General features: G+C 45.0%; 1 protein-coding gene across 8 annotated transcripts in view; it reads left to right on the plus strand.

The window, feature by feature from the left end:
- RAB44 (RAB44, member RAS oncogene family) overlaps nt 1–25,219 on the plus strand; it is a 710,497-nt gene that overhangs the window by 407,993 nt on the left and 277,285 nt on the right. For all 8 annotated transcript variants that reach the window (XM_085600504.1, XM_085600485.1, XM_085600530.1 and 5 more), the window contains one exon: nt 3,739–3,910. In XM_085600504.1, coding sequence (XP_085456630.1) covers nt 3,739–3,910 — 172 coding nt within the window. The remainder of the gene's footprint in view (nt 1–3,738; nt 3,911–25,219) is intronic.

A 25,219-nucleotide genomic window follows, 5' to 3' on the forward strand; every position in this document is an offset into this window, starting at 1 on the left:
CAACGCAGCTCTGTGGCGCCTACTGGAGTTACCTAGTGGGCTAGTTGGACCCTAGGGACCCTCAGGATTCAAATGAACTTAATCTCCCAACTAAAAACGGCCACAGGGCGTGTTTACACAGTGGTGAAGGGAGGGGACGGGGCCTGAGTTAACGTGTGCAAACAAGCCCTGTGGCGCGTTTTAAGTTGGGGAAATAATTCCCCTTCAATCCTGAGGGACCCCGCGGGCCAACTAGCCCACCAGGTGCTTCCAGTAAGCGCCTCTGCGCTGCGTTGCAGAGAGGTGGTCTAGGCCGTGCCCCTTTTTACATCTCTCTGCAACACAGCTCTGTGGCGCTTACTGGAGGTACCTAGTGGTCTAGTTGGACCCTAGGGACCCTCAGGATTCAAGGGGACTTAATCTCCCAACTTAAAACGGCCACAGGGCGTGTTTACACAGTGGGGAAGTGAGGGGAAGGGGCCTGAGGTAACGTGTGCAAACACACCCTGTGGCGCGTTTTAAGAGGTAGTTTTAATCCCCTGCCCTATTATATACTAGGGGCTTACAGAGGAGGTCATGCTGATCACAGGGGGACCCCAACGCATAGTATTCCCTAGTGTATGTAGGTGTTTTCACTGTATTCTGAGTGTCTTTTAACATAGCACTGGCTCTAGGACTGGTTAGTCAGACTCAGTTACCACCAGTATCCGTCCGAAAAAGTTGAGGGTACAGGATGATTTTGCAACAAGGCTTCTTTCTGCTCTTCTGTTTGTTCTTTCTGCACGTTATCCTTCTTCCTGCACTTTTCTTCGTCTTTGAGGACTTCTGTTGCTTCTTTCTGCATTTATTTTTTTTCTTTCTGTGCGTTTTTTCTTCTTTCTTGTCCTATCTCTGTAGGCATAGTTAGAAAGTAGCATTTAAAAAACCTTTGAAATTCACTAAAAAAACCATCGGTTTCAGGCATGTTATAGTTAGGAATTAGCATTTTAAAAACCTTAGAAATTCACTGAAAAAACATAGGTTTCAGGGGCGTTATAGTTACCTGGACTTTTCACTCATACAAAACCATTGAAATTCCCCCGTTATAGTTAGTTCAGCTAACTATCACTCGCGTGCCCACAATGCTGATGATGTCACATATTACATCACTCATGACATGGTCATTGACATCACTCATGACATCACTGATGACATCTCATCTCAAATGACATCACTGATGAGATCATCCTTGTGATAGAGTGGCATACCTCCTCTCCCCCTAATATAACCTTTGATACACACATTCAAAAATAGAAGCTAAAATGTTCAAAACATTGGACATACCAATATCAGTTACAACAACCTATTCTAAGATCCACATACACATCCACTCATTCACCAACAGTCCTATACAGTCACTCATACATGTACTCACTCATCATATGTACTCATACACCTATACATCCTGTTACACAACGCCACTCATCCATAGAGTTACTCACACACATAGTCACTCATGCGAATAAAGAATCAAACATCCATTTACTTGCATATACAGTTATACACACACCACCACACGTACTTCTACAGAAACTTACACATACTTAGTCTTTTAAACAATCACTTAAAGAAACACATACTTATTCATACAGGAACTCTTTCAATCTCTCACTCTCACATATACTCACTTATATACACCAATAGTCACATATACTAGTTTAAAACATATGTAGTTACTCATAAAGACACTATTGAGACAGTCATTCACTCACTAACACACCCATGCACACACTCATCCAGCCATACAGTCCTGCACACATGATGTCTTCAACACATACAAACAGTGAGTCACTCATTCATGCACCTATGCACTACGTAATATCCCCCCACCGAACCATACAGACACTCAGACACTCATTCTGATATTCAAAAAAACAATAACCTATATAGACACTCATGTAGCTACTCACCAACCTATGCAGCCACTTAGTAAGAAAGTGAGAGACTGATACAGATATTTACATATTTAAACATTACTCACTAAGCCATGTATTCACTAAGATACACTTAATCAGTCAGTTATACAATCAATTTTTCAAAAACAAATCATCCATTTAGACACTTATATACCCATTTATTCTTCCATCGACCTTGAGATATACATATATAAAACATATGTAATTTTCAGAAAAACACACATTCACTGGATGATGTCATGAGTGATGTCATGAGTGATGTCATGAGTGATGTCACTGACCATATCATGAGTGATGTAATATGCGACGTCATCAGCAGTGCATTGCGGGCGCGCGAGTTATAGTTAGCTGAACTAACTATAACGGGGGAATTTCAATGGTTTTTTCAGTGAATACATATATATATATATATATATATATATATATATATATATATATAGATATATATATAGATATTCCAATTGTTTTGAGGAAACAATTAGGAGTAGAACCCACCAGCTAAATATCTTCGATTATAAGAATAAAACTATGAAGTGTATTCAGTCGTTAGATTATACTTTCTATATACAGTGTTGTTCAGAACTTAGAGGGTTTATAGTTCATACGTCATAGGTCTTTATATATCACCTAAAATAATACACACGTACACATATACACAAAACCCCTAAAATGACAAATACACATAGAAATACACCGCAACACTGTTTCTAGTACCGATACAACCCCAGAACTCAGGAAAATGTTCAGGAGTCAAGGCAAAACAGATCAGAACCCTATCCCCCCTCCCTCCTTAGAGTTACCAGCAACTCCAGAATGAAGCCACAGCCCAGGCGAGAAGGAATAATTCTGAAGAGAATACCAATAGCCCAGTGCACGTAGACCCAAGCCAGAAAAGTCAACTGAGCCCAAAGATACCCGAGAAGCAAACAACTAAGTGGCCACCATGGAAGGAGAATAGGTGGATGATCACATGTTCTAGACTAAAAGCTGTTCAGGACAGACCAAAAAGTGCCCTCAATGGAACAAGCTGCAAGCTTATAACCTTTTTAAAAAGGAGAAACCCGATGAAATACCAAGGTCCAAAAAAAAAGCCAGGAGCAATGTTGTCTCACTACCACATGGGCTAAGGAATTGCTACAACCAGCATGGTAGTTTAGGGGAAACGTGTGTGCCAAAACCCACACCCGTCATCGCAAGGAATGCCACAAACGAGGACCAGAGACAGAAGCCTGAAAAACCAAGGCACCATACTGGCTCAAGGACCACTGAACCACAGCACCACACACTACACCAAAACTATGGCATCTGAGTGAGGGAAACCATAGTGCAGCATCAAGACATACTGGCTGAAGCATAGCCTCATATAGGCAGAAAAACATAGAAATAACACACAAGTGCAAGAAAAAGAAATGAGAATGGTCCCCACAGACTATGGGTCATCGTTTCCAGATGCACACAGAAAAAACAGGTTGTGTTTTCAGGGAATTGGGGTTTTATGGGTAGTAGAGGCATGGTCAAAGTTATAGAAATGGAAGAAAGACTACGTAATTAGGAGGAAAATAGCCTTCTTCACAGTTACAAAACTAAGGGTTAGCTGTCCTAGGTGAGTATTCACCTCACGTCCGTAAGGACTGGGACCAGGAAGGCACAAGAGGGTAAAGGATAGCCATTGTCAATGGTGTATGTATGTTCACATTGTACATTACCATTAACACTGATTGTAGTCATTGTTTTGCTTAGTCAGGTGATTTTTCAGATCACATTGGTCTCACATTAATCGGATGTTTGTGATTTACCGTTCTAGGAAATTTTGTTGATTCTCAGGAAAAAACCGCGCAACAAAGAAGAAAGCGCTTGTCTTCAAAGAGAATGTCTGCACCTCCAATGATGCTCTCCCCGGACGAGGCTGATGATGAGGAACGGCAGCACTTTATGTCTTTCATGGAGCACTTGGGCGCTAATAACATTTTTGAAGAGTAGGACACTGATTTTCTTTTAATGAATCTACATCAGCCTTTGAGTAGTTTAGTGTTCAGAGTCGGGGGGATTTGTAAAAAATGTTAATTTCAAAATGATATTTTGAACCTGCACTGGGCACCTATAAAATTCTGCAGTCATCTCCAGTTGTGGAGTAGGTACATTTTGGTGAATACTTTGGAAGAAATGTCCTCTAACTAAGAAGGCCGAGGCTCTTCTAATGACTCTGACACTGAAATGGTACTACTGAGCATTTGGTGTAGAGTGTAGAGTGATCACCTATCTCCAGGCTGTTAGGACACTGTTTCAAGTCCTGGGTGTTTGTGTGATGCATTCTGGATGTTGCTCTATTGTTGTGCTTTGTTTGACAGATTAATACCAAAACAACTTGAAATAATTGATTTGTAGGTGAAACAATCAGGTCCAGGGGCCATGTCCGTAATGGCCTGGATTGAGGTGGCCACCCTGATTTCTTAGCTTAACTCCCTTATATTGTAGATTTTCCTAATATACTATGACGGAAAGTCTTAATTTTATTAATGACACGGAGGCGAGTATTATGCTTACTTTTCTTGCTTTATTCTAATAGCAGCAAGATAAAACCACAATTCCCAGAAGGCTTGGTGAAACAACTACCAACCAATGGGAAACAAAGAAACAATCATTATCCAATCAGAACATAGATAGTAGTATAAGGTCTATCGTGACTGCGAACAGCCCTCTTTCTTGTGCGAGCAATTACAGAGAATTCAAAAACAAAGGCGTAACAGATAACAAAATGCATAAAGTCAAAGTCCACGTGAAAAAATCTTTCCCAAAGACCACCAGAGGAGATTCGGAGAGAAGGTCAGATCCAGGCACAGTAGGTGATGGAGCAGAAGAAACGATCGTGGCAGAATCCGGGAGAGCCTCAGGATGATGCAGGTGGAAGCGCTGGAGTGCCTGTAGTGAGGGAGAACACCAATTAGAAGTGTTGCGGCGGGATAATACTCGTCTCCGTGTCTTTAATAAAATTAAGACTTTCCGTCATAGTATTTTAGGAAAATCTACATTTTATGGCAAGACCGGAGGCTCCTATTATGCTTGTTTAAAGCATATCTACCACCAGAGAAGATGCAGTAACCACAGGCTTGCAGTAAAATGTACGAAACACTGTATCGTTAGACCAATCAGCTGATTTCAGGATGTCCTCCAGACGGGAGCCAGCCCAAAAGGCTTTAGAAGCCATTGCTCCCCTAGTGGAATGAGCTCCGAAAACGGAGACGTCAATACCGGCCAGGGACATGACCCAACGAACCCAGCGGGCCAGAGTAGCAGAAGAAACAGGACGGAAAGAAATAAGGAGTTGGGAGCTGGAGGAAGTCCTGAGATCAGAGGTCTTACTTTCATAAACTTTTAGGCATTGACCGACACACAACTTGGGATTGGAGGGAAAATAGGGATAGAAGACAGTATGTAAATTAGTCTTGGTGCGTTTGTGAATATGAAACAGCACACCAGTAGGAGTGAACTGGCGAGAAGAGACATCCATGGCTTTCACATCAGATACTCGTTTGATAGAAATTAAACATAACAACATAGTGAGTTTAGCTGAAATCATTTTCAAAGAAAGAGCAGAGTTATCAGGCCAATTAGAAAAGAATTGCAAAATCAGATTAACATCCCATAAATTAGAATACTTAGCCAACGGAGGTTTGGAAAAACGAACTCCTCTAAGCAATCTGCAGATCAAGGGATGAGCTCCCGCAGGTTTTCCATCGACATGGGCATGATTAAGAGAAATAGCTGATCTGTACAGGTTGATGGTACGATAGGATTTGCCAGAGCTGGCCTCAGAAGCCAGAAAATTAACAATAAAGTTTAAAGAGGCTGAAAAGGGATCAACAGATTTTTGCAGACACCAGTTTGACCAAAGAGACCAGGCGGATTTGTAAGCCTTGGAGGTGCCTGGGGCCCATGCACGACTAATGAAGACCGAAGCTTCCTGTGAAATGACGAGATCAGAAGAGGAAGGCTGGAAATTTCCAGGCGGACAACACCAGGGATTGGTCGATAATTAAAGGGTGAGGATTGCCCAGAGGGTCCAAAAGTAGATTGGGGAATGGGGGAAGAAGGACGGGAAAGTCCACAGCCAATTCCAGAAGAGATGGAAACCAAATCTGGGACTGCCAGAAGGGAGTTACTACCACCAGAGACGTCATTTGTCGACGTACCTGCGACAAGACTCTGTTGATTAACAGGAAAGGAGGAAACACATAGTTGAGGTGAAGGGACCAATCTTAAAGGAAGGCATCGGTCGCCAGAGCCAAGGGGTCCGGACGCCAACTGAAGAAGAGGGGTAACTGAGAATTGAATCGGGAAGCAAAAAGGTCTACTGAGAAAGGACCCCACAATCGAGAGAGGGAGAGAAACACGGAGGGAAGAAGCTTCCAATCGCTGGAATCTCGGAGATACCGAGAATGCCAATCGGCGACGGCGTTGAGATCCCCCCGGGAGGTATTCCGCAGAGAGCGAGAGTTTGTTGGAGAGGCAAAATTCCCAAAGACTTTTCGCCAGATCCGCTAGGACCTTTGACTTGGTGCCACCGAGATGGTTTATATAGCGAACCGCAGAAACATTGTCCATGCGAAGGAGGATGGTACAACTTACTTTGTCCTTTGCCAGACTCTGAATTGCAAAGGAGCCTGCCAGCATCTCTAAACAATTGATGTGCAATTTGGACTCCTCTTTTGACCATGTATCTCCAGTCGATATTGGTCCACAACGGGCGCCCCAACCCGACAGGCTTGCATCGGATTCTAATACAAGATCTTGAGCGGAAGCGAAAATGGTTCGTCCATTCCAAGCTTCCAAATGGTTCATACATTATTGAAGTTCTAGGCGGGACTCGAGATCTAATTCTATGTGATCGGAATACGCGAGGCCTTGTCGAATATGTCTGATCTTTAGACGTTGAAGAGCCCGATAATGGAGAGGACCTGGAAAGATTGCCTGAATGGAGGCCGAGAGAAGGCCGACAATTCTTGCTAGGGATCTGAGGGAAATCAAGGGACGGCGCAGAACCTGGGATATTTCCGTATGAATAGTGGAGATTTTGGACTGAGGAAGGAAAAGGGAGGCCGTGGGGGAATCTATGCGAAAACCCAGGAACTCCATACTCTGAGCCGGAATGAGAGAGGACTTTTCCAAATTGAGGAGGAAGCCCAATTCGAGTAACAGAGAGCGAGTAGTGTTGAGATCGTTCAATAAGGCCTGTTTGTCTAGATTCATGATGAGGATATCATCGAGATAAATGATGAGTCTGATCCCCAGAGATCGTAGATAAGCTACGACAGGTCTCATGACCTTTGTGAAGCACCAAGGTGCTGAAGAAAGTCCGAAAGGCAGAGAGCGAAAATGATAGGTGGCGCTTTGCCATTGAAATTGAAGGAATTTCGTGTGCGAATCGTGAATGGGGATAGAAAGATAAGCATCTTGGAGATCGATGCGAATCATCCAATCGTGTTGACGCAAAGTATCCCGTAGATGTAGAATTATCTCCATTTTGAAGTGGCGATAAACCACAAACTGATTGAAAAATCTGAGATTGATCTCTGGCCTCATCTTTTTGTTCTTCTTTTGAACGAGAAAAAGGGTACTGAGAAAACCTGAGGGGTCGAAGGCAGAAGCGAGAATAGCTTTTTTGGCTAGAAGGGACTGTATTTTCGAGGTCACCAGAAGAGACATTTCTGTGGAGAACACTAGAGGAGGAGGAAGAACCCTTTGAAAAGGTGGAGCGTAGAACTCGATACGATAACCTTGGATGGTGTCGAGTACCCAAGGATCTGCAGTAAGGGACTGCCATCTGTGGAGGAAAAGGGATAAACGGCCCCCCACAGGAGCTGCTGCACCTACCTTGTTGAGAGGAGTTGTGGCGGAAGCCACGTTGTCCTCTGCCTCTGTACCCCCGACCTCTCTGGGGGTAAAACTGGGGCTTGAAGTCCTGTTGGTTTGAGTTGAAGGAGCCACGGGAGCCTTGAGATTGGAAACCACGGCCGGTAGAGCAGCTCCTGCCTCTTCCGGCCCTGCCAAAAACCCGAGATGGGAAGACTTTCTTAATGGATTGCTGCGCTTTATCCAAGGAGGCAAAAGTGGTAACGAACTTACTCAAGTCTTTCACCAATGATTCCCCAAAAAGAAGACCGTCAGCCTTGACGCCAGGATAAAGAGGGGCAAGATTGGCCAGTTTTGGGTGTAACTTAATTAAGAGGCTCTTGCGGCGCTCATGAGTCATGGCCGCGTTGGCATTGCCAAGAAGACAAAAGGCTCGCTGGACCCACATAGAAACATCCTCTGGATTGAGGTCAGCGCCCTCCAGGCGTGCTGTCTCTGCCAAATCAAAAATACGGGCAAGGGGACCCACTAAATCAAGCAACTTGTCTTGGCAGGAAGACCATGCCCTATCAACCCCTTTACGTGGATCTTTGCCAAATTTGGAGAAAAAGGTAATGAGTGGTTGATCTATAGCGGGAGTAGAAGTGATATGCGAAGGGAGAGAGGGTTTCGGGCACTCAGACTTTAGCTTTGCTCTGACAGTCTTATCCAGGGGAAGGCGAAGCCTTGCAGTGATATACTCTCCCACGTGATCAATTGGAAACCATTCTGTTGAATTTGGGTGTCTGATGGAAGCAGGATCAAAGAGAGGAGTACCTTCGGGGTCAAGCACTGGCTCAGATGCAAAAGCATCCAACTTCATTTTCTTGGAAGGAGGAGACGATGAGACCACAATGTCAAAGAGATCAGAAAGATCAGTGGCGTCACCCAAATCGTCATCCGTATCATAAATAGTAGAAATGACCAATTTCTGAGGTACCTACAGGAAGTTGGCCTTGGCCTTATGTTTGCCATCTAAACATTTTAACCCCTCCTTGGAAGGAGGCCTGGGAGGAACCACGTCCTCTGTCATATGTGAGGAAGATTCACCAACCACTTTTGACGCCAAAGAAGGAACCTTGGAGTGTACCACCTTATGTTTTATGCTATCCCCCGCAGAATGGGCCATTGCTTTGGTCATTAAACTCAAAATAGAATTTTCCATGCTTTTAGAAAAACGTTTCATTGATGTTTCAACAGCATTTTCAACCGAGGTATTTATAAAAGAATTTAAATCCTCCTTAAAAACTTCCCCTTCATTGTCATTGTACTCCTCTGAATTGGGCATAGTTGCGGAAAGCAGGGAAAACTGGCAAGAAACCAGTAGAGAAAGGGTTAAAAGCCTGAAGAAAAACCAATGGGCGTGTAAAAGAGAAAACTCCTCCTACTAGGGTAGTGTGAACACAGGAGGCGTCTGTCCGAAGACACGGAGCAGAGGGGAACGGAGCGCGGAAAGACCAACAGGCCTGGGCAGCGAGGAGCGTCGCTTGAGAGATTAATGCCGGGCTAAAAGAACGCTGCGCCACCAGCTGAGGAAAACTCGGAGGCCGGTGAGAGGCGCGCGCGGACAGGGCTACGCGTGTGAATCACGGGGGGGAGGGAAGGGAAAGCCCACATACGCGCGCAGGAGCGCGAAGCACAAAGAAGCAATGAAGCTTCATAGAACGATAAGCCAACATATAATTAAAATAACGCTATCAGCATGTCAAAGTTAAACACTTAATTAAATGAATATAAAAAGGTAGAAAGGTACTTATCTTGACTGCGAGCAGCAAGAAAAGAGGGCTGTTCGCAGTCACGATAGACCTTATACTACTATCTATGTTCTGATTGGATAATGATTGTTTCTTTGTTTCCCATTGGTTGGTAGTTGTTTCACCAAGCCTTCTGGGAATTGTGGTTTTATCTTGCTGCTATTAGAATAAAGCAAGAAAAGTAAGCATAATAGGAGCCTCCGGTCTTGCCATAAAATTACAGTTTGCATTAACAAAAAAGAAAATATGTCCGGATGCACTACATAAAATGCTGCAGTTTCGCATGAATAAATGTTTTGCTTCACCAAAATGAAGCATGCAGTAACTCGCTCAAAATTCATGATATCCTTTATTTTGTTTACAACGGGAGGAAACGCAATTCATTTTTCATTAAACATTTACTCCAGGCCAAAGGTCTATTGGTGTCTTTAGTACGTTAGAACTGTACTATAAGTTCACATTTGTGCCCACATTTAAGTTTGGCCTATGTCCTTAAGCATTTTTGCAAATCTCAATCTATAAAGCGATTCACAAATAATATTGAGAAACATTGGGGCATATGTACAAGGGGATTGAGCCGCTGGAACATCACTTTTTTCGATGCCCTGCACCATGTTTACAAAACGTCATTAAGCCACTTTGCATAACTTAACGCCGCTTTGTTAATTTGGTACCCTTTCATGCAGGTATCTGCGTGAACAGGGCATGCAATGGGTGTTGATGTGAGTATTCCACTGCAACACCCATTGCTTTTTTATGCTGCTCCTGATTAACAAGGATTTGCAAATCTGAGGCAGGCCAAAAACTAACGCCATGCAAAAGCAGGCATTAGATTGGCGCAATAAGGAGAAGTACTTTTATTTCTCCTCGTTTTTGCTTTTTCTATGTGTGCTGCGTTCTGCCATTATTACATTACATTAGTAGTAGCAAATTGTCATTATTGATTGTTTATGTGCAGGAAGGGATGCCCTCCTGCACACAAAGAATCATCCCTGCAACGCAGGCAACCTTGCACTTTGGCACAATGGTGTATGTGTTGGTGCCAGGCAACTAACTTTAGCACCAGCGTTAAGGAAAACACGGGGGTGCGCCATATTCTGGTCAATACATGGCATCCCTGCATTTTGGATATGACGTAGAGTGGCTCTGCAAGATTTGCTGCAGTGCCATTTCCTTTTACGTACGCCCAAATTGTTTGTGTGAAGATGAATGGCACACAACCAAGATTTATAAAACTATAGGAGCAATGCAAAGTGAGTAGTACCTGTAGTTTAAAACAAGTTTTGGCAAAGCCAGCAGGTTTGACTATTGCCTTGCCAGTACTTGTGTTCTCAATCTGGATGGCCATCTTTGATAATAATGCATTTAGAAATCATTCAAAGATGGCTGCTTGTCCATACACACACACAGGCAGCCATCTTTGAATATTTCTGAAATTCTTTAATACTGCTTACCATTGCCAGATGATCAACGCTTTGGAAGCATATCTGCCTCTTCGGAATGTTTAAGAAGGATAAAGTATGGAAAAAAGTCTTCAAGGAATGCCACTAGGGCATACACACTAATTGAAAATTTTTTGTTAAATGTATGGCAAAAAAACAATCCACAATCGCTGCCAGTGCACATGCATGAAATCAGATTCATAAGTAAGCCATTTTGGAATAGATTTTGGCATTCTTTATTATTATTCTACCATTTGAAGATGTCTAACGGTCATTTTGGAACGGTAAAGATTAGTAAAGTATGCACAAGATGCTGTGCACATATGAGTTAGTAGCCTAGTAAGCATGTGCATAGAGCTTCTAGTCCCTCTCCAAAATAAATGAACCCATAAATAAAAAAAATATATTAATAAATACAAACTTCTTCTTACAATCCCTCGAATTGAAATGCACTATTTAATGTGGGGAGGACAACATTGTGCAGTTAAAATGCCGTCACTTACAGTGAGGTTAACCAGTGGCTGAAGTTGGTGAACCTTTTGGCCCCCTGCTATATACTGTGGGAGGCGGAAGCAGTGATTGAAGGAAAATAAACAGACCAATGGAAAAGAGGGCTTGCTAGGGCCTCATATGTACTTATAGTACATGGTCAATTTCAATTTGAAGTCTTTATTTCGATTTTCATCATAAAAGACAACAAGTAAAATATTTTAAAAAAAATTTAAAGAGGGATACAAAAGGGAACAAAAGGGAAGAGGAGAGACCTAAATCACATCATAAACTGCAAGAATGGCATACATAGCAGCGACAATACAAATGCATATTTCATTTTTAAAAGTCATAGAAAATGTTAAAAAGGTAACCAAGTGATCAGATAAAAATGACAATATAAATAAATATTTCATATTTTAAAAGTCATAAAAGATGTTAAGAATAACCAGATAATCAAATGAGGCGTAATTTATGCGCATGGATAATCCAAAACCAGTGGAGAAATTTTGCAAGAGCAATAGTCACAGGTTGAGAGGTGTTAGTTTTAAGACATCGCAGAGCCTCTACACCTGTCTGAAGACCCAGTAGAAGACAAATAGGACTAAGCCAGACCCGCCTTGGAATTTTATACTCCGGACAAATAAATAGGATGTGCGCGATATTTTCCCGTTGCGCTACACAAAAGGGACAATCCGGGTTAAGACCTAATCGCCATTTGGCAACAAAACAATTTATAGGAAGAGTTCCCACCCTAAATTGATGATATCGCTTTCTATCCTCCACAACTGTAATACAGTCCCAATAATTCTCAAACAAGGGCCTGTCCTTTAAAGCCAAATAGTCCAAAGTCAAAGACGGGCCAATGCTTGAACCAAATCTTCTTTCTGAGACCACTCGCCAATATAAATCTTCTAAAAAATTTCTGGGGGGAAAAGTGTGTAAAGTGGGTTCTTCCCATAAGCTTACTAGGCCCATGGCAAGGTAAAGTAACCTGACCTCCCTCATCCATACAATCTTATGCGCCTTGTCAACCCCCCTAATGTCCATAAAGGCCCGGGCATACTCAGAGAGTTCAGGGGTAACCCAGAGCCGCCTCCAGTAAGCCACTGGACGGTATCGTGCGATGTCCTCTAGATACAAAACCCCCAAATCATAATAGAGGGGGATAAGGGGGGTTGATGCTGGAAGGCCAGTAATTATACGCAAAAACTGGCTTTGGACCCGGGTCATCTAGATAAGGTTACTATATCCCCACAGTTCTGCCCAATAAAGAATTGCCGAACTTATCTTGGCATCATATATTTTAAGGGCCGGTATCATGGGTCTAGTATAAGACAAGTGTAGTTCTTTTGTTAGTGCACCAGTTAATTGTGCATGCTTGGATAACACTTGATCTATGTGCGGTTTCCATTCTAGCTTCGACGCTAGAGTTATACCCAAATATGAAAAAACCTTGGTCTGCTCTAATTTAATTCCATTCATCAACACTGTCCCTCTAACGTGTTTGGTCTTGTGCAAGACCATGAATTTCGTTTTAGTTACATTTACAATAAGCCCATGGTCTTTACAGAAGACTTCAAACACGTCTATGGCTTTTTGTAGTCCCTGTTGTGTTTTGGAGATTAATAGGGTATCGTCTGCAAACATCAACAGAGGAATCAGCTTACAATCCAGCTTAGGAGCGTCGGTGGGAGTTTCCTTAAAATAGTTGATCACTCTGTTTATGTATAAAGAAAAAAGAGTCGGAGCTAAAACGCACCCTTGGCGAACACCCCTGGCAATTGAGAATTTATCTGTGACACTGCCTGATTGATTCCATCTGACTTCGGCAACATTGTCCTCATGTAATTTCATTAAAACAGTTCAAATGTCTATAGGCATGCCTTGATCTTTGAAAACTGACCACATTTTTGCTCGGGGGACTAAATCAAAAGCTGATTTAAGATCAACAAAGGCTGCATATAGCAAACCCTCACCCAGCAGAATCACTCGCCAATAAATTAACAGAAACCTAAATACCTGGTCTGTGGTACTTGTGTGACTACGGAAACCTGCCTGGAGAGGTGAAAGGACTTCCTCCTCCGCGATCCATCCTTGGATCCTTAGTAGGACGAGCCTAGCTACCACCTTCTGTATGCAGTCAATTAGGCTTATGGGCCTATAATTGGCTGGATCAGAGCGCTCGCCCTTTTTGAAGACCGGATTGATCTGGGCGCCCTTCCAGGTATACGGTATGGGTGAACCGTTAGATATACAATTAGCTAGGCACAGAATGTAGGGTGCCCATAGTTCCTTGTCGTGCATAAACAAGTCAGCCGGGACAATATCTAAACCAGGCGCTCTACCTCTAGGGATAGAATTCAGTACCTTATGCACCTCGTTTAAATCAAAAACCAGAGGAACTATATCTATAGTTGGAAAAATGGTTGCTGTGCAACAACCCTCTAGTACTTCAGTGGATGCAAACTGAGATGCATAATGCGAGACCCACAAATTAGGTGGGACAAAATTAATTGGTTCTTCTCTTTTTATGCCCCTACCCCACCTGACCAGGTCCCAAAAGGAACACATAGATCGTTCTTTACTGGCGGAGTAGAGGTCCCTCCAATAGTCCTGGTCCCATGCTCGTTTAGCGTCGTATTGAGCTTTTTTATAGGATGCACGAGCATTCCTAACACAGACAATATCCTTAGATTTTACTGCATCTGACAAGGACTGATATGCAATCCTACAAGATTTCCCGTACCATTGATCCTCCTTTCTGGGTAGCCTATTTGGTTTAGCATGAGTCTGTTTTATAAAAAAAACAATGAGTTGTTTAAAAAAATTGTATGGATAGTATTAACATTACCCATATCTTCCTTCTGAGCAATACAGTTTTGTAAGGCATTAGTAGCATTAATAGTTAGGTTCCTAATAGTTAAAATCTGCCTCTCATTCCTCAGACAATTCACCCATTTGACACGCCTTGAATCATTGGATTGGACAACTTCAACCTTCCTAGGAGAAACCTCCTGACATTTGCCCTTAAATAATTGAAATGATAGTAGTAAGGGGTCATGATCACTCTCCACTCTTTCCACCACTATCATATCCGTGATACTAGACCAATGTTCTTTATTGGTAAGTATATAGTCAATTCGACTTTTACGAAGACCATTATTAAACGTGAATGCCCCATTGTGAGAAGTTGGCCTGGTATATGATGTTCACTAGTTAAAGTGACCACCTTGTACCATGCCAAGCAACCCTTATGGTGTGGTTGTAAGTCAACCTTTTCAGACTAGCTGCCCTAGTGGTAGCGTAGGCTAAGCAGTCTTTGAGGCTAAACTCGTTAAAGCGTGTTAAGCAGGCTGTTTTACCATATGTAACCCCCCTTTATACCAATGAAAGGACACCACACAGATATATATTCAAAATATATATGTATTTATTACTCAAAGTATCCCCTAGACTCTTTATGAGCACAGGAGCACAAATCGTTAAACAAGAAAGTATTACAATATACAGAAGTTGCACTTTATATGGATGGGCCCTGGTGGCCACTCAAACCATATACTAAAATAGTGGTATAAGTACCACGAACAGGAAAGGGAAAAGGCCTAGGGCCTCTAGAATCGCTGGGCCTACAAGGAGCTAACTTCAGTTAGTGACCAGGAGGTCCACGGGTCGCGTGTGCAGTGAGGAAAGTTACACGCGTGCTCCCATAGGTTTTCAATGGGTGCGTAAAAGTTCAAAAGTTACTGCTAGAAGGGTCTTCTGGATGGACTACGAACTTAAGACTTAAAACACAGACACTAGAGATGTTTCTCTACACTTGGGCACCGGAGTGCCAGCTTTACCTCACCCACAGGAAGCGGGTGCATAGGTCTCGAAGTGCGTTGGGTTTCGTCTATCTGTTCAATGGAGCCTGGTGACAAAGATGCTGCAGGCGACCGGTCCAGAAGAGATGCGGTGGATCCAAGGATGGATCGGAGTTGTAGAAGACCTGAAAGCAGAGGGGACAGTGTTCACAGTCACTAGCCAGTGACCAGCGTGGCACCAGGTAGGTACCAGGCGATGTCGGGTGCAAACAGGTGATGAGGGGTAGCTTGTCTCCGCAGCCACGTGGTCCCTGAAGGTCGACGACATCCAGGAGTCGGTACACGAGTTGTCCCACGCAGGCTCTCGCTGTCGGCGGTGTCGGCGACTCGAAGGAAGCAAACAAGCCTTGGCAAAGGCAGGAGTCGTGGAAAATGAAGTAAGCTGATGGTTCTGACCAGCAAGGTCAGAGGGGCTGCTCCTTTGGAGAGCTGCAGGGGCCAGTCTGGAGCAACCAGACCAGTGTCATAGTTTTCAGGGTTCGTCGCCAAAATGGCCACTAGCCAACGGGCCAGAGACCGGGCAGGCGCGTTAAGATGCAAAGTGCAGAGGGGCCCCACGCAGATCGTGGAGATGCTGGAGGGCTCACCTTTGGTGCAGATGCTGCTCGGATGTTGGGCTTCTCAGGACCCAAAGCACAACTTGGAGGGAGCCTCTGTTGTCGCGCTTGCAGCTTGTCGTGGGTCTTTCAAGATGGCTGGCTCCACGTGTCTCAGTGCCTCCACGGGTTCCTTCTTTGCAGGGACTGTGGATCGGGCGGTGAGAGGTCTGGAGGTCCAGGTCTTGTTGGGCTCTGGGCTCGGGCTCCGGCAGGAGGCGGCGGCAAAGCAGACGTCGAGTAGCTGGTTGGTGCTTGCGTTAGCAAGATGGTCACTCCCTGACCATAGGGGAGATTTCCTTCTGTCCTCTGTGCAGCAGAGCGTCGAAGTTCCCGTCTTCTTCTTGTAGTTAAGTTGATTCCAGGATGTCTGAAGTCTTAGGACACAGCTCCTACCTTTAAGCGGATTCTAGGGGCCGGACTACCTGCTAGGTCCCTCCCTAAGGGTGGGACCAGGAAGGGGGGTGGTTACACCCCCAATCCTTTGTCCAGCTCGCCCCAGGTCCGGGGCTGGTGTGCCCCAGGACCGGTTTGAACTGGCATATGCACCGAGGCTCCTTGTGAGCCTCAGGCATGTCTGATTCCATTCAAGCCCTACCTGACCAATGCACAAAATCCTGTCTGGGGTGGTGCTCGCACCTCCCCTGGCAGGAAACCCTTTGTCCACGTCTCCCAAGCTGGAAGGACTCCCAGCAGCAGGAGGGCAGACTTGCAGACTTGTGTCTGTGGTGGCAGCATCCATTTTGTGGAGCTGAGGCTATGTCTGATTTTACCCGGGTTTCAGGTACTGTACATGTCGTGTCCCTCTAGAAGGGTGGAATGCTAATCCCGTCACCAGAATTGGCGAGGGGTTAGTATTCCAATTCGTATGACACCTTACTCGACATGTTTTGATAAAGCCAAACCAAAGATAGCATTTAACCGCGAGGTTCATAATGCACTCAAGAGTATATGGTATGACGATATCTGGAAACGGTAGAAGGAAGTTGTTCCGACCACTGCAGACAGGCTCAGCTCATGTCAGAGCACCATCTCACATGGAACCAAGCACTCTGCCTTCAGGATTGTCAAGGCCTGCCATAGGAGCGACTTATAGGTTACCAGGTGTCCCATTTAAGGTTAGGTATAGGTATACTACACCTAAGTAAGAGGTGGTTACACCAACTTACCCCAGCTGAGTGACCAGCCAGTTGTGTCAAATTGCTAGGCCAGGCCAGGGGTGGCACAATACATGCTTCAGCCCCTGGTAGGCCTTAGATACACCAATGCCCTGGGTACCTAGTGTACACTGGTACAGGGGCTCACAGGGTGATCCAATTCCAATTGGTTATGCACCTAGGGTGCATAGTGTCAATTTAGTAGAGAGAACAGCAGGCTGGGGGTCTGATTAGCAGGCCCACAGCCTCAATATGTCAAAAACCAGTGAAGCAATAAGCAAAAATTTGGGGTGACCATAGGATAGCAGACCCTACTCTCCTACACCCATGTTTATCGGAAGCTGATCTACCATTTATTGCACGTAGCCCTTGGCCAATACAGAGTACCTTGAGCTGTAGTGCTGCCTCCGTCCATTTCTTAATTGGCAAAAGTGTCAAATGGGGAATATTCCATGTACTATCCTCATCCAAAGTAAGATCAACATCGTTAATGTCCAAGGGTTCAAAGCAGCAATTAAAATCACCCGCTACTATGACATTGCCATTTCTACAGTACATGTCAAGAAGCAGGTCCAACTCTTCCACAGTATTTGAAGATTTCCCCCCTGGCAGCCCTCTAGCATAAATGTTAAAAACATATAAATCCTTTAGTCCGGGACGCTGGACCAAAATAAGTAAAATATCATTGCTTTTAGATTCCAGTTGGGTCAGATTGTACCCGCTATCCTGTTTAATCCATGTTAAAAGTCCCCCCTTAGCTCTTCCATGGGGGCTGGGGACGGCAGGAACATAAAAGCTAAGGTAACCGGGTCTATAATCTAAATCAGTCGACCAAGTTTCCTGTAATAATATAATATCCCTATTATCAAGGAAATTAGACCAATCAATTGACACAACTTTATTCCTAAGCCCTGCCACATTCCAAGAAATGAGAGAGGAAAAAGCATTAGCGTTTTCCCTACCTAGTACACCACATGGCGAAACAACCTGCAAAACTCCAATAGCTTGGTCCCCAGATTGAAAAGCCTCTTGCACTAAATTATTGGAGTCTGAGCATCCACTAATCTGGGCTGTGTGAATGGGCACTGGGCAGATATCACCATAAGGGACACCCCCAGATGAGGCATTAACACCAAGCAAAACAGCAGGGTGAATTCTTCGTGGGCCTAGATCTTGGCCATAACCAAGTCAATCATTACAGTCCAATGAGCTAAACACCTCAAATCTATTACTTAGTGGGGTAGCTCTGACATATTGATCAGAACAGGAAGCAGGATCTCTCCCTCTAGGAACAACTTTAGGACGAGGAGGGTAAAAATACCCTAAGGGGAGGATATTTATACGATCTTGGTGTATCCTCAAGGAACCTGCCTGTGTTAGGATATGATCTACCAATTGAGGGGATGCAAAATTAACCACTACACAATCTCCCTCCAAGCCCTTTTTAGTGTCTCCCACCCAATCCACCCTTCGGACCATCTTAAAGTTAGAGGTTATCACCCAACACTGTTCTAGTGTTCAGATAATGTAATACTTTATTTTTGAGTGATGACCAATGTTCCTCCCTGCCATCCGATGTTTTGGGAACATTGGCAAGAATAATGGAATAAGGGCACGCCTCAGGGGGGAGATGGAATTTTGTGTGTTTCTGTGAAATGTGGTGAATACCATTTGGACTACCCCTAAGGGACCCACAGCCAGAGATAATACCTCGTTGACAGGTTGGAATACTTGGTACAATAGTTGTCTGGGGTGGAGCCTGTTCTCTAGGTACATGCACTCCAGTACTCAAACTATTAGCTGGTGGCAAATGAATAGGAGCATTATCAGGACGAGTAGCCGCTAATTTTGTCCCCTGCAGAGAACCCTGTTGGTTTAATACCTGTCTTTCCAAGGCTATTAATCTATGGTCAATTAACTCAAGTTTTTCCATAACAGGAGTAATAAGAGTCTTGAGGCGCTCCTTCTAGGATTCCCAAAAATCTGATCATAGAGTCGCCCTCAGCAGGATTTTCTGATATGGACTTCGTTTGGAGACCCTCTACATGAGACTTAGGTTGATTTACCTGGGTCAGTTGGCTTTCTACTTGAGGACCTGGGCCGAAATTTGAAAGACTTTTCCTCGCTTGTTTAGCATGTGGTTTACTGCCTTTACTGGCACTATCTGCCTTCAGCTTCCTTTGAAGACCTTTAGGTCTAGTAGCTTGCTCACCCCGTGCCTGCCTGTTGCGTGTATTTGGGGGGGGGAAGGTAGCGGGGTAATGGCAGCAGGACAGGAAGTATTTATAATATTTGCCCCCCTAGACAGGGCATCGTTAATTAATGTGGCTGGGCTTTGTAACAATTCAGTAGGATCTTGTAAACTTCCCATAGGGACAGTAGGAGGCACATGATTCAAAGTTGTTGTAATGTTACTAGATGGGTCAAGGGACAGCCTCCTCTCAAACAATTCTATCTCTTTGGCCACAGCAGTTTCTGCCCTTTTAAGAAACGTATCCAATGTCCCAGAACCCCCTTTACAACTTGCAGTAGATTTTGCCATGTACAGTTAACTTTTCACAGAAATTCGGAAGTGCAACTTTCAAAAACACAAATACAGAGCTCCTCTCACTGTAGGCTCGCCTTACATTAAAGAACAACAGTCACTTAGGAACTTATCTGGGCGCAGGAAATCTGATGTATAGTCCGGGGTCAAATGACGAAATAAAAGAGAGAAGGCCCATCCCAGCCTCCTCCGGCCTCGGACGGCTGCAGACGGCCCGCCCTCTGCCCGGGCTGAGCCCGGCGTCGCCCGCGCGCGTCCCGCGAAGCGGGATCCTGGACTCAACCTTATACCCCCGCTGGTTTGGGGGAGTGGCTGCAGGTGGAACCTATGCCCTGCAGAGTCCTGGGGCTCGAAGTCCTGATTGCTGGCAAGTCCGCAGGCAAACCCGGTAATTGACTAACGAAGCGTCTCCCGCGAAGCGGGAGGCGAGAGCGCCCAAAAAAATATCCCCGCTGGCTTGGGGGAGTGGCTGCAGGTGGAACCTGTGCCCCGCAGAGTCCTGGGGCTCAAAGTCCTGATTGCTGGCAAGTCCGCAGGAAAACCCGGTAATTGACTAACGAAGTCCTTTTTTAAACAATAGTCTGAAGAGGTACTGAAAGCTGTCTTGAATGCCATACCTAAAACTATATGTGCAGGGCATTTAGTGTCAAGGAAAAAGGTCTGACATTCCTTGTTGAGCTCCATTGGGATGTTCTGGAGGCCATCGGCCCAAAACTTGAAAAATCCTGCCTCTTCATAACCAACTCCAGACCCAGCATTGTCATTGGTATTGCTTTCATTCACAACACAAACTGTGATTGTGAAAGGCTTCAACTGCATAGCTTTTTCCATTGTGCATACATGTAGCATATGGGACAATTCCTGGTACATTTTGATAAGTGCAAGGAAATCCGTTTTTTTGCAATGGTTTCCCAGTTTAATTAACTATGGACATCTGACTTTTTGACCTCTTCAGTGGGTACCTTTAAACCAGACCCAGCCACATGCGATTTTACAGAATAGATGTTAGACTTCACAGGATCCCTGGTTGGCTGCGGTACGTACCGTAGGTCAAACAGGGACCCGCGAGCCCCAACGTTAGGGAAAAGACAATTCGCCTTCAGTGATAGCCCCCGCTCCCCCACCTTGGTACCTTGGCACGAGCAGCCAGGCTTATCTTCAAGGCCAATGTGTAAAGTATTTGCAATTATGCTCACAGCAATCCAGTGATGACACCACAAATGGACTCCACACGAGTTTTATAGAAAACGAGTATATATTTATAAAAAGATATACGATGCGACCACACAACACTAAACCAACATATGCATGGGGATAATGTTCCCCCTGGCCTATTATTATTGAGCTAAACTAAACAATCCTACGTAATCCTAATGTCGTATGCAGTTCGTTATTCAACAGTCAAGTACTTCACAACATAAGAATATTGCAGATCGTAACACGGTTATCTGGCGATATGTACTGTCACTGTAAATGCAATGCGTAGTGCAACAACATGGTAAACTGTTATGCCCCCGTAATGCAATGCGTAACGACCCCTTCCAGGTACTCTGTTAGGAAAAAGCAATGAAACGTGTAATACAGTTATCAGGCAATTCGTTATGCGAAACTAATGCAATGCGGAACACATATATCCGGCAGTTCAGTATGCGACACTAATACAATGTGTAATACGGCAATACGGCAGATCCTGATGCAGGACTAAGACAAAGCGTAACACACCTAACAAACCTAATGCAATGTGTAACACACCTATCAGGCAGTTCGTAGGCAAACTAATGTAATGGGCAATACGACAAAACAGGCAGTCCATTGTGCAGAAAAAAAGCAATGCGTCATACAATCATCAGATACTCCGCTATGCAGAAGTAATGCAATACGTAAGTTACTCCGGCACCGTTCATGGTACCCCTGGCGGTCTCTCTGCCACTCGTGCTGGTTTACCGTTAGTCTCTTGCCACAGCTGCCCCCCCACACGGGTAAGATAGAACACAGTAAATGCAGATTCGCACTCAGACCCCGGTGCTGCCACTCCCTTGGCACACGGGCCTCAATCCGAGCCAAAGTAGAGGCTCGCGCTGCAGGACAGAGAGAGAGAGGCCAAGAGCGTTTCCCTCCGAGCCCACGCCCCGCCCCAGGAATCGACACACGTTACCTGGGGGGCGCGAACCCACTCTCCTCTCCTCGTCCAGCGACTTGGGCCTCCGATGCACTCTCTGACTTTCCTGGGCAATGGAAAGATTCCAGGCTGCACACTACACCCGCACTCAGAGTCACAACGGCTCACGGAAAGTCCGGGTGCACGATAACCAGACAACTCCTCATGAGGGTCTCAGGCTGCGCACGGCACATGCATGCAGCGTCGTTGAGACACACTTGATCTTCTGGTGCCCACGATCACATGGCACCTCTTGCGCAGGTCTCAGGTAGTGGAATGGACACACACTCCGCTTCGCTGAGACACACTTTATCCTCTGGTGCCCCCGATCACAAGACACCCCTTGCGCAAGTCTCAGGCAGTAGAAAGGTCTCGCCACAGTGTCCCTGAGACACACTTTATCTTCCGGTGCCCCCGACCACAGGGCTTCCCCCAAGCACACGCACACTGCGTCGCTGAGACTTACTTGGCTCCCCGGTACACACGTTTCACAGGACCCAGGCTAGACAGAGCACACGCACACTGCGTATCAGAGTCTCGTTTGGAACTCCCGGTGCCCAAGATCACAGGGCACAACTTGCGAAGGTCTCAGGCTAGACAGAGCACACACACCCACAGCGTATCTGAGAGTCTTCTCTGGAAACCTTTGTGTTCCTGTGTTTCCAAACAGGGAGCCAGCTCATCTTGGGCCCTTGGGGATAGTTACTTCAGGACACAGCACACAGCAAAGTCCTTCAAGCAGGGGGACACAGCACACGGCAAAGTCCCTACAGCCTTTCCTTAGGTGAAACAGCAAACTGCAGGTCAGCCCCAGATCAGCAAGAGCAGTCCTATCCAGCAGTCTCTTCAGTTATTTCTTCCTTGGCAAAGGTTCCTCTTGATCCACGAAGTAGCTCCAGTCTTGTTCACACTTGATCAAGCCATTCTCCAGGGGCTTCAGCTCGCATAGTTATACCCCTCAATGGCTTTGACGTCTTTGTGTTACAGGGGCCACTGACCCCTGCTCAAACAAGTTCTGGGTGCCTCCCTACCAGTGACACCTTCTTCCTTTGATTAGTGGGGGTCTGGATTCTTAATCACTCAGCAGGAGATGAGACAATTGTTTTATAGCACCAGCCCAGGCCTCTTCACCTCTAGGCCTACTCCTCCCCTGACACGCTAGATGCAGGTCAGCCCGTGCTGTCTCACCTCCTCCCCTGGTCAAGACATTCCCCAGATCCTATCGCTTTCAAATCCAGCCAGTCAATCTACAATCAGGCAGAGACACACAGAAATGTTTAAAGCACGAAAACTCAGCCACTTCTGAAAGAGTGGCTTACAAACACACAATGCAAAAACCATCTTCATAAAAAGATGTGTTATTGCAGGGTGAGTTCAGGTATACTAAACTTCACCTTTCCATCTTAAGCCTTTGGGAAGATAGGCTGGTAAACATATTACACAGCCTACCTATTCTATTCTAATGGGCCTTTCAGCAGTGAAAATGAAATGCAGATTATTTCACTGCCGGGACATTGTACACCTTGGTACATGTCCCACCTTCCACACGCACCAGGGGGGTTCCCTAGACCTACCATAGGGATGCCTGATGTGTAGGGAAAAGGAAGGGCAGAGTCTGGTAAGTGTGTGCACTTACCAACACAACATGGCAGTTTAGGAAACTGCGCGCAGGCCCTGCAATGGCAGGCCTGTGTTCCCTTTCCAAGGCTACTTGCGTGGGTGGTACAATAAGTGCTGCAGGCCCACCAGTAGCATTTGCATTACTAGCCCTGGCAAACATAGTGCACCTCACTAGGGACTTTACTAGTAAAGCAACCATACCAATAATGGACAACTAATCACCATTACTCTTTACACAGGGAGAACTTGCACTATGACACTGTTTAGCAGTGGCAAAGTGTCCAAAGCCTCTAAGTTGGCAACACCTTATCCATCACAGTACCACAAAATAGAGGAGGTAGATGCAAAATGTCAGGGGTAATCATGCCAAGAAATGCCAGGCCTAACAATAGACATTTACATTTTCCAAGTTACCATGACTGATAACATGATTTTAACTTAAGCATTGGAAACCTATACACATATATTTTGCCTAAAGTGTGCTCCGAAGCTGATGCATCAATGGAAAACTTGCAGTCTAAAATCATGGCATGATTTAGATGTAGGTGTAACAAATAAACGTGCATTTGTAATGGTCACATTAACTCAGAAGGGTATCTTGGTGCTGAGGTAAGAGCTGTCTATTGTTACCCAACTCAACAGTCATCATTTTATCAACCTTGGAAGGATAAGAGACTCTGTGAACATGCGAGGATTCTAACCTGCAGTGGATGCATTAGTCCATTGGGCCATTAGATCAGGCCATGTTTCACAAGTATATGCTTCACTTCTACTTCCTATATCGGTCCTCTTCGAGCTGCACAGGGGATCTGCAAATAGATAGCCATCCTATCAGCTGTTTTACTAATAATTGCAGCTATTTATATGTAAAATATATTCTGCCGGAAGCCAACTGAAGCGCAATCCAATGACCTACACCTATCTGTATGTAATTAAACTGGCTGCAGTTTTTTGGGGCCAGATGTACGGCATTACTAATTTGCAAGTCGCAAATTGCGTCGTTTTGCGATTCGCAATTTGCAACTCCCAGATAGGAATGTACAGCAGTGTCTCAGACACTGTTTGAGATTCCTAATGGGGTCTAAAATTGCCTGCCTCATTGAGGCAGGTGCAATTTGCGACCCCATAAGGATGGGTAGCACTCCCAGGGATGGTGGCCTGCTGGGGTCAGCAGACCACCATGTCTGTGACAGCTTTTTAAATAAAGCAGTTTTTTTGGGGTCAGCAGACCACCATGTCTGTGACTGCTTTTTAAATAAAGCAGTTTTTTTTAATGCAGCCCATTTCCTTAAAGGAAAACGCACTGCATTTAAAAAAGAAAAATGAAATGTTACTGTTTCATTTTTTAAGAGTTGGCAGTAGTCCGTGTGACCACTGTCTGCTCTTAAAAAATATTTTCATTGCCAGTCACATAGGAGAAGGGGTCCCCTGGGGACCCCTTCTCATTTCCGAGTGGGTTACCACACATTTGAAATGGGTGGTAAACTGTCAGTCTTTTGTGGCCGCAATTGTGGCCACAAAACAATCTTACATTGAAGTGCGATTCGCTATTAGGCAGGGGCACCCTTGGCACGCCCCTTCCTAATAGGGAGTCGCAAACCCTATTTTGCGAGTCGGTAATAGGTTACCGACTCGCAAAATAGGGTTTGTAAATAGGGCAGACCTATTTTGCTGTTGCAAACGGGCCGATTACCCATTTGCCAGTGCAAAAAATGGTCGTACATCTGGCCCTTGATGACCTGCACTCCTGCCGCAACTTCAGAGGACCA

This window comes from Triturus cristatus, chromosome 1_2 (genome assembly GCF_964204655.1).
Source record: "Triturus cristatus chromosome 1_2, aTriCri1.1, whole genome shotgun sequence".
NCBI classification, from domain to species: domain Eukaryota; kingdom Metazoa; phylum Chordata; class Amphibia; order Caudata; family Salamandridae; genus Triturus; species Triturus cristatus.